General features: G+C 42.0%; 1 protein-coding gene across 1 annotated transcript; it reads right to left on the bottom strand.

Moving 5' to 3' along the window:
• Positions 1–1,367: 1,367 nt before the first annotated feature.
• On the bottom strand, positions 1,368–9,770 carry nsfl1c (NSFL1 (p97) cofactor (p47)). The gene is made up of 10 exons (XM_049016366.1): positions 9,686–9,770; positions 9,292–9,429; positions 8,290–8,387; positions 8,016–8,090; positions 6,158–6,323; positions 5,818–5,913; positions 3,379–3,488; positions 3,019–3,156; positions 2,540–2,716; positions 1,368–2,185 (listed from the first exon to the last, which is right to left on the bottom strand). Exons 1-10 carry the CDS (start codon positions 9,731–9,733, stop codon positions 2,023–2,025), a joined length of 1,209 nt encoding a protein of 402 aa, XP_048872323.1. The 5' UTR covers positions 9,734–9,770; the 3' UTR covers positions 1,368–2,022.
• Between the last annotated feature and the right edge of the window lie 403 nt (positions 9,771–10,173).

Raw genomic sequence — 10,173 nt, 5'->3', positions numbered from 1 at the left:
GTAGCTTTGTTATCCTATATTTTACAACCTTGCAATTCATTTTTACTATATCGCATATTCATATTTAGTGATTTTATTACATTTTAAAGTTTTTCAAAGCCTGTTGTCTAATAAGGAGAGGGCTGAATGGCACAGACAAAAGATCCAGTTGCTAGGCAGGAAAGACTAGTCAGAATAAGAGAAATGTGTTGTTTTTGTGCTTTCATGCTGCTGTCAGCAAAATAGGATAAATATAATAATGCAATAGTTGGTTGGGTAACACTTCACATTAAATTGCATAATTACATTGTACAGTTTTATTGCACTGCACGCAAGGTATAACTGATGGATTGTACAGTATTATTGCAATCATACATTATATACTTCAACAATGTTGCACAGTAAACCCCATGTTCTCTATGCGTGTTGCATATTAGTCTTTTCGCTCTCTCTCGCTCTGTTATATGGAAGTTCAGCCATATGTGTATTTTTATGTGTAGTTATGTTTCTGCTAGTCTCAGCATGGATAAATGTTTTTATGAAAAAGTGGGCATAACTTTTTTGGGAAAAACATTACAACGAATGATATTTTACTAAGGCACCCTCATACGAATCACAGTAAATATGAATTATTGGCTTTATTCTTAAATGTAAGTAATATGAGCACATAGGTGACACTCCAATGAACATAAAAAGGCTTTTAGGCAATCGTAATCGCGGTTTTATTTTTGTAGTAGTTTGAAAACCTTATGTCTTTGACCCGGAAATAGATTTTCAGAACTATTCAGGCTACCCCAAAAAGAAAATAACCCAGTCAGGGAGTAAACATATTTTAATTTTTAAAATAAATCAGAAAATTTAACCCAAATTAAAAACCCAAAGCAAGTCTCCAAGGGATACTTCAGGCATATTTATATTCCCATGAACATGACCATCAATCCATCTCTTGTGCGGCTTATCCAGTACAAGGACACGGAGGCCTGGAGCCCGTCCAGGGTCACATACGGGACAAAGCAGGGTACATCCAAGGCAGAATGTCAGTCCATCGAAAGGGCACACACAAAATCATACACTACAGGCAAAATAGAGGCTGTTCACCTAAACCGGAGCACCCAAAAGAAAGCAGCACAACATGCAAACTACGTAGACAGAGCGGAGGCAGAATTTAAACCCACAAAACTGGGCGAGACAACAGTGCTAGCAACTTTGCCCATTAGCAAGGCACGAGCGTAATGGGAGGTTGAGAAGTACAGTGACACAATGGACATTAAATGGCAAACAGCCTTGTGCACTGCAGCACACGTATCATTTGGAAAGAACGCTGAAACGTGAGTCATGCAACTAACTTCAGTCACACAGGAGAGTGAAGGAATTCAAAACTCAGAACATCAGACAAAGTCAGGTTTTAATCGGTTTCCAGTTCATACACAACCTCAAATAGTAACACAGTGAGTAAGATTACAGATCCAAAGTTATAGATGCACTTATGTAAATCTTCTTCAATGTAAACCATGTTACTATAAACTAACATTTCAAGGTGCTCTGAGGGTACTGCTTTTTAGGGGGAAAACACTGCTCATCCATCATGTGGAATTTTTTTCAGCCCACATCTGAGGACAGACAATTCTTCTAAAAGATTAATTTGATCGCATGTTTGCAGCAGATTTAAGAAGATAAACCTCCACTTCCTGTGGAGTGGGGGATCATCTGCAATTGGTCTGTGCTGGATATCGCACTTCAGTGACAGTATTAGTGTGTGGGGGGCAACAAGTTATCAGTCACAGAACAGCAAAAATTATGGAAAACTGCAGAATAAGCCTTGAAGTCAGGGCATTATTTTCTTAAAAATGATTTTATTCCCTTATTACTGTAGAGAAGTTTGTTAAATCAAACCCAGCTTCCTTTCTCACCCTCCTCCTCACCACTGGAGGCCAGTAACGGACAGCACTGCTGCTCCCTGATGTGGAGGTCAGACACTTCCGGAGGGAAAACATGTCACTAAACAAAAACTATAAAAGCTCCAGTCCGTGCGTGGCGCCCGGGTCACTTCAACCTTTGTACGATGACAGCGTTCAGCAGGTTGGCCTCTCGCAGCGTCTGGCTTTCGTCCATGAGCTCCTTGTTGGGGAAGGTAGTCATGAGAACAAACTCCCGCGCTGCCATAGCCGGACGCGCCCCCACCACAAACTGGCGCACGTCGGACACCCTGGGAGCGGCAAGGGACAGGTGCAGTATGGATGGAGGTAGGAGAGTGATAGATAGGGAGAAAGAGGGGTAGGGAGGGAGATTGAGAGGGAGAAAGTGAAAGGGAAAAAAAAAAAAGAGATGGAGGGAGGCAGGGAGGTATAAAGAGGGAGAGAGATGCATGGCAAACTTGATTAATATGATCCATTTCCTGTTTTGGAAGGTAGTTAGCCAATGTAATAAAGCATAAGGGTTTAGGTCACAGCACACAGCCAGGGAGGGGGAGGGGGAGTCGGTTGAGGTGATCAGAACAGCAGCGGAAGGCAAGGCAAGCATGCAGGTGGGTGGGAGGGTGGGCTGGCTGGGCAGAGCTCACCTGTGTGTGTGGTTGAACTTCTGTACCAGCCGGCCTCCATCAGCCAGCCGGATCTGAATGCTGGTCACTGGCTGAGCAGAGTCGAGTGCTACGGAGGCGCTGGCCTCGGCCTCCGTAACCTCCTGGTCCCGCTGCCCGCCCAGTGCTGCAGGGGCTGACACCAGCTCAGGGGTCGCACTGGGCCCAAGGAACAGGAGGAAACCAACGTGAGACTCATTACACCCCCTGCCTGCCGTTTCTGGTTCTTTGGAATAATTTTTTCCAAGTCTGTTAGCACGTTTACTTGTACTTTATTACTATTGCTCTACAAGATGCATTATGTCATACATTTTATTTACAAATTCATGCATAAGAATGACAGAGCAACACTGTCCTCTGCAACTGTTGGGTTACTAAGAATTATTTTCCTTAAAATACATATTAAAAGGAAAGCTTTGGAGTACATAAACACAAATCAGAGTACAAAGTTGCCCACTCACCTGCCCAGTTTCTGGCCTTCACCTGCAAAGGCCTTGAAGGCTACCTTGGGCTTGAAGAAGTCCTCATCTCTGTGGTCCTCCATATCCAAATTGACCTGGCCACCCCTGGACCGCTGCCTCAGCTCAAGAGGAATCTCCCTAAAAGCAGGAAGTAAAACATGCAGTCTATCGGGGCGTCTGCATGTTGCCAGTGGTCAGTCCTAACTAGTTTTATTACATTTGCAGGGACATGCTCTCCTGGACAGCACCATGTGTCCTCCAGGCTGGTCAGAGAGCTACACACTTGCCACTAGGCCTATGAAAGTAAAGAGCTGAAGAAAAAAAAAAAAACTGCAGTCCTCTCCAGAGCTACAGCCTCACCCCCTGCGAATGGATTCCAGAAAGAGAGCGTTGCTGGGATCGGAGTAGTTCCTGAGTTCCCCTTCATCCAGGCTGAACCCAGTTTTCCACAGCTTTAGCACCACATGCACCTGCATCCAGACACAGATCCACATTTTGAGATTAAAGGTGAAAGGGGGGGATTGTTGCTGTAGCCCTGACAGTCTCGCCGATCACTTAAAATGTTGACGGTAGTTGGCTTGACGCTAAAACCCCTGAAACCCTCATGTCTGTGCAGGTCTCTCCTTTAGCCAGGCTGCCATAGTTACTTTAGTACTTAGGTTAGGTGTAGGACAATAACGCTTCTCCCTCTTCTCATTTCCGAGCTGATCCTGAGCTGACACTGCACCGCTTGAACCGTCACCTGGACTCCTTGGAGATAATTACATGAAACCAATTGGAACTTTTAAAACTATATAGACTGAAATTAATGTCAATGTAAATGCAGTTTCATGCTCCCTGGTCGGATGGGGTCCCCTTCCGAGTCTACATTCCTCTCAAGGTTTCTTCCTGCTAGAGGGGGTTTTTCCTTGCCACTGTCGCCTCAGCCTTGCTTGGTGGGGGTTCGGGGGGGGGGTATATGTAAAGTGCTTTGTGACAATGACTGTTGTTAAAAACGCTATATAAATAAAATTGAACTGAATTACATTACCCTCCCTGACCTCCAAGAGAAAACATCCATCTAGTCTCCAAGTGCTTATCCCAGTCAGAGCCCTAGGGGGACAAGGACACTGGAAGAAGTCAGATCCAAACCCTTCTATGCTGGTGCTGCGAGGCAAACTTGATGCTCACTGAGCATCTGTGCCACCTACAGTATGTATGAAAACAGCAGTCCAGTATCTAGTGCTTTAACCGTGATCCTGAAAAACTCCATGAAATATTTCAAAGGAATATTTCAAACTCTAGAAAGTGAAGAAACAAACTTCACCTATTATATCTAAAGGGCAGACACAATGTGAATTTCTTCAAAACAGGAACCCATCCATCCATCATTTATAACTGCTTGCCCTATGCAGGAACGCAAGGGGTCTGGAGCCTATTCCCACCCATCGCAGGGCGCACTCACACACCATTCACTCACACATGCAAACCTATGGGAAATCTGGCAACTCAAATTTATCTCAGCATGTTTTTAGACTGTGCTGGGAAACCAGAGCACCCAGGGGGAACCCCAACATAACACGGGAAAATCAGGGAAATTCCACACACAAGGAGCCAAGGCAGAGACTCCAACCCTGGTCCTAGAGGTATGAGGCAGCAGTCCTATCCACTGCGCGATGTCACCCCTCAAAGTAGAAACGTCTGACAAAAGACTTGTGCTTACACAGGTTTTATGTTCTGCAAGAACAGAAAACATAAACCTGAAAGAAACTACAACTAAGAGTCCACAAGGAATCAAAAGCACAATGTCACAGTGGGCCTGCGTTCATAGTGGGGAACTGCAGGGTTCAATTTTATGACCACTATCGTTCCTAATTTACATTAATGATATTGACACCAATACATACATTAAACTGGTTAAATTTGCAGACGACACCAAGGTGGGTGGAGTAGCAGATACTGATCTAGCAGTAGAGAGGCTACAATGGGATCTGGATTTAATTAGCGACTGGGCTGATACCTGGGAGATGAAATTTAGCATAGATAAATATAAGGTAATCCATGCATGGAGGATAAAGATAAAGTACAGATATTTTATGGGTTCCACTGAAATAAAGGTAGCCGATTATGAGAAGGACCTCGGTGTGTATGTTGATGCTTCCGTGTCCCACTCTCATCAGTGCGGGGAAGCAATAAAAAAGACCAATAGGATGTTGGGTTACATCTCTTAGTGTGATGAATTTAAGTCAAGGGAGGTGATGGTACGATTATACAATTCCTTGGGAAGACCCCCACCTAGAATATTGTGTGCAGGTTTGGTCATCATACCCTAAGAAGGACATTGCTGCCTTGGAAAGGGTGCAACGTAGGGCTACAAGAATGATTCCTGGTCTTAGAGGTATGTCTTATGAGGAGCGGTTAGCTGAGCTGAATCTGTTTAGCCTTGAGCAAAAGAGACTAAGGGGGGACATGATGCAGGTATACAAGATTCTAACAGGTCTGGATGCTGTTCAGCCAAATGGTTATTTCAATATTAATTTAAATACTAGAACTCGTGGCCATAAGTGGAAATTAGCAGGAGAACATTTTAAAATGAATCTGAGGAAGCACTTCTTTACACAGCGTGTAGTTAGAGTATGGAATAGTCTTCCTGCTAGTGTAGCACAAGCTAAAACCCTGGGTTCCTTTAAATGAAAGCTAGATGAGATTTTAACAACTCTGAGCTATTAGTTAAGTTCTCCTCAAACTAGCTTGATGGGCCGAATGGCCTCCTCTCGTTTGTAAATTTCTTATGTTTTTATGTAAAGGAAAAAGTCTCACGTCCTGTGTGCTGTCAGAGGGCCGTCTCTCTCCAGCCACATAAGCAGACTGCTCCTCGGGCGCCGTCCCCAGCCGATAGCCACCCCCAACAAAGGCCTGTATGCCAGTTAGCCAGAGGAGTACAAGAAAGAGTGATCATGGTGAAGATGCTGACCTACTCCTTCAGGGTCTACACAGTCAGAACATGGCACTCAACATCCCGCCTGAGGCCATGTGAGCCCAATGGTCTGACATCACTGTAGTACCAACTTAACAAGGAGCCTACTGAGATCAACAGCAAATGGGTGTTTAAACTGAATTAAGTCAGTCCACAAAGTTAGTACGATAACGGCCCTCGAACCTGTGCCCTGCTGGACTCCCCGGGGCCCCGGCCAGGGCGGTCCACCGGCACAGCACCATGCTCCTTAGCTCCCTTAAACAGCTCCTCCACCACCTCGTTGGGGCTCCGCTTCCTGGGGGGACCCACAATCTGCTGGCCGCTGCGCTCCGAGCCTCCTGCGTAGAACCTTAAGGTAGATGGTGACAGAGCTCAGACCCCAAAGGTGTTTCTACAGACAACAGCATTACTGTATCTCAGGAATTTGAAATTCATAGAAAACTATGGGATTTACTGATTGACCATAAAAAATATAATTGGTGGGTCTTTCCACACGTCCATTAACCAACACATTAACCTGTCAACACGTCAATGATCGGTCACAATGTCATTGTCATGTTCAAACATCATATTGGATACTTTCTATACAATCAGAGTGGTCTGTTTCTAGTCCTCATTTTAATTCAGTGTGTGTAAACAGTCAGAATAGCTAGTGTTTAGTTGTCATCCAAATGTAAATATAAAGATGAATTTATTTCAGTTGGTTTCACTAAAAATCTTACGAAGTGAGGAGTAACATCCTCAATGTATTCTGTGCCGAGAGGTACTAAGTAAAGAGAGTTTTAAAATGAACAAATTAGATCAACATCTAATTTTTGCATCAAACAAAGCACCCTCAGCTTAAGGACAAGCTGGGGCAAAAGAGGTTTTCCATTTAAATGAGGAGAACTTCAAGAGACAATGCTTTGATGAAGTTCGGGGTTAAGTTAGTGTTAAGGGTACATTAACTGTATATGTCAGTGTGTCTTACTGATAATGTCAATGGCAGATAAAAACACAGTTGGAGAGTTCAGCTTTTAGCAGGGGTGGGATGGGAGGTGAAGAAACTTGCACAACGTTAATATTGTTTGATGCTGTCAAAGTCATGAATTAAATTGTATTTTCATTGTTATGTCAGATGTTCCATTGTCTGTTTTGTTTTCTGAAAGATGAAGTAGGGGGTTGTAAAGCGGCACATTAATTGTCAATTATCAAGAGCAATAGAAATTATGAAATAAAATCCAATTTTTAAAAAGAAAATACTGAAGAATAAATATTGTTTGTATTGTAAGTATTGTTTGTTCAAGTTTTGGTTGTTTGTGTTTTTATCTTTTCATACCGTTAACATGTAACGGTTATGTAATGGTACTTTGGGTTTGGGTCATAGACAGATGACCCCTTTTGGGTCCCCAGGTAAAAAAGTTTGGCAACCCCTGCTGTATCCAGTCAAAACATTTGTCAAAGAATATCAGCTATAATAACCCTAATAAGTGGCCAGGTGAATGTGTGTATTTTTGTAATTATTACAAAAAACCTAAAATGCTGAAAGTATTATATTTTGTTTGGTTACTTATGGGTAAGGTTAGGGCTGGGTGGGGGTGAAGGCCGTCAGAGCTGGAATTAAGGTTATGCCCGTAGAAATTAAAGGAGAGTCTCCAGAAAGATACGAATACATGGACTCTGCGCAGTGAGCAAGACAAATGTAAACTAAGAAGCCATCTAGGGGGCAGGAAGCCAGATGAGCGCTTAAAATGTGGAGTCATTACAGGAATAGAACAGTTCTGAAGCAAGCTGATGTCACTGTTCCACTTTTCTGTTTCTGCGTTTTTTTTCCCAATGAAAAAAACATGGAAATGCACAATGGGATGCTTTAAATTGTGTGTGTGTAGTAGCACAGTCACAATCATGTGGCCAGTTTTATCTGATTTTCCTCCCTTGCCAGTAGAGAAAAAAAATATTTAAAGCATTGTTAGCTTAAGGTATAGAGACCAAACTGAAGAAATGGAAACACAGTCGAGGTCAGGGAGAGACAAACACTAGTATTCATTTTGTTGTGGCTCACCTCTGTCCTTCCTCTTCATCACTCTCCTCTTCCTCTGTGTGCATCAGATCTCTGAAGGAGGTTACTCTGTGTTCACTGACAAGGGGTGAGGGGTGTGATGAAACTTACCAGCAACAAATACTGGTAAAGTATAATGCTATTCCAATAACCTGCAAACATAATAACCAAACCACTGTACATGCAGTTAGCAGCAGAAGTATTTTCTACTACAATTTGTACTGATGGACATACAAGTCCTTATTTTAAAGACAAACAGTGTAAGCAGAGGGTGAACCTTGGTCCTGCAGAACGAGAAACAGATCCCCCATCTGGCTGCGGTAAGGTTACAATGTCATCCTCAGCACCATCCTCATAAAAACTGCCCAAAGCAAGCTAAAAGGGGGACAGAGATGCAATCAGCACCCCGAAAGTCCTCAGACGTGCCGTTAAGATGATCAGGTTGTGAGATAAAATTAACAGTTATATGATAGGGAAAATAAAAGCATTTTCATGTGGTAAACAAACCGCCGTACATAGCACAGAAAAATTAAAGACACACGCACAACAGTCTTAAACGGCAGCGCTTCACAATACAAGGATGCAAAATTATCATCAGCAGCATTATTGTCATTATTATTAAAATTTATCAATCGTATATACGACGACTTATTAGTCTAAAGGACTAATACGCCGATAAGGAGCATACTTTGATCGTATAAAGTTTTTAAAAACTGTAATGTAAAACATGAGTGACTGTCCTTAAAACTGTATCCATACCGTGCTTGCCCTTGTCATTTACCGTTGCTGCCATTTCTCATTGTCAGTAAACTTATTCATTTGAATAACTGGCTAGTCGAACTACTGTTGCTACACAAGAATAATGCAACTTTTATTTATCTGGTCCTTGTAGTTAGTTTAATATATTTTGTTGATTGATACATATATTAAACGCGTTAAACGGCATGCTTGGCTTATTGTCAGTTTCATTTCCCGCATAACTAGTGACGATTGAAATAGTTACCTATTTTTAATCGGCATACCTGTGACTTGCACTTTAGTCATCAGTGATACAGAGGTAAACTACAATCGTTAATGTTTATGAAAATAAAACAAGTAGAATATCTATAACGTTTAACCGAAGATATCAAACACTCCAGTGCTGCAACAATGACAGATAACATTAGCGAGTTACAAAGCAAAATAAAGCAGGATACAGTCAATTGTATTTTCCCGGCACCCAAACAACGTCTTCGAGCATTGAGTGTCCTATTATTCTCTCGCACATTAAATGCCGTACCTGCAAATCCCAGCCTGCAGACTCTAAAAAGAAGCGGGCCCTCTCTTCATCTACATCAGTCACCGCAACAAATTCCCTCACAGCTTCCTCTTGGTCCGCCATCTTGGAAATGGTTATCGCAAAAACGGTCCCCCGCTCCTAAAGGGAAACGACGATTCGCTTCTTAGTTCCGCTTCAGTCATTTTGTCTTTCCATCATTGTAAATTAAATCAGACTTTATGTACACGCTTAAACTAATTTGAATCTTAATCAGATGATAAACCACGTTACATAAAAAACGACATAGTAATGTTCTTCATTATTACATTGAAGGACAATACATATTAATGACTAGGCCTACATATAAATCGTGGAACTACGGCCAGAGGAACGTTTACAACAGCCACTAAATTACCTTGTGGGAATTGTAGGTTCGTGCATACACCAGCAAAAAAGATAGCATATTACCCGGGTGTGTATGTGTGTGTGTGCGTGAGCGGGTATACCTTACCCACAACGTGATGAATACCCGTTTTTTCCCCACATAAAGATATGTTTACCCGACGTGTGTGTGTATCCGATATAATCAAGCAAAAAAAAAAAATTATTGCCATATTTTTTTTGTAGATTAAAAATATTAAATGCAAATAAATAAAAAATGTAAAAGGTGTTTATTATGCATTTGAGTAACTGTCTATCGCAATTTTTAACCGCCAGGTGGAGACAAACACTAAAAAATCATTACCCGCATTTGTACTTTATATATAATTCTGAATTTTTAAATATTGCGTTGGTTCAGATTTTAAATATTCGCACTAGCATTTACAGTTTTCACACTTTTTTCTGGGTTAATAATCATAGCAAGTAGACAAATGATGTGGGCTAGCACTGCTCAGTAAAAAT

The sequence above is a fragment of the Brienomyrus brachyistius genome, chromosome 6, assembly GCF_023856365.1.
Source record: "Brienomyrus brachyistius isolate T26 chromosome 6, BBRACH_0.4, whole genome shotgun sequence".
NCBI lineage: Eukaryota > Metazoa > Chordata > Actinopteri > Osteoglossiformes > Mormyridae > Brienomyrus > Brienomyrus brachyistius.
The sequence above is the reverse complement of the archived record's forward strand: the minus strand, read 5'-3'. Positions and strand labels throughout refer to the sequence as shown.

Coding starts and splice junctions, on each gene's coding strand:
- nsfl1c (XM_049016366.1), bottom strand. CDS start 9,733: ATGCTATCTTTTTTGCTGGTGTATGCACGAACCTACAATTCCCACAAG. Junction 6,324..8,015: donor GATGAAGAGGAAGGACAGAG/GTGAGCCACAAC, acceptor ATCTACCTTAAG/GTTCTACGCAGGAGGCTCGG. Junction 2,717..3,018: donor GAAGGCCAGAAACTGGGCAG/GTGAGTGGGCAA, acceptor CCTTGGGCCCAG/TGCGACCCCTGAGCTGGTGT.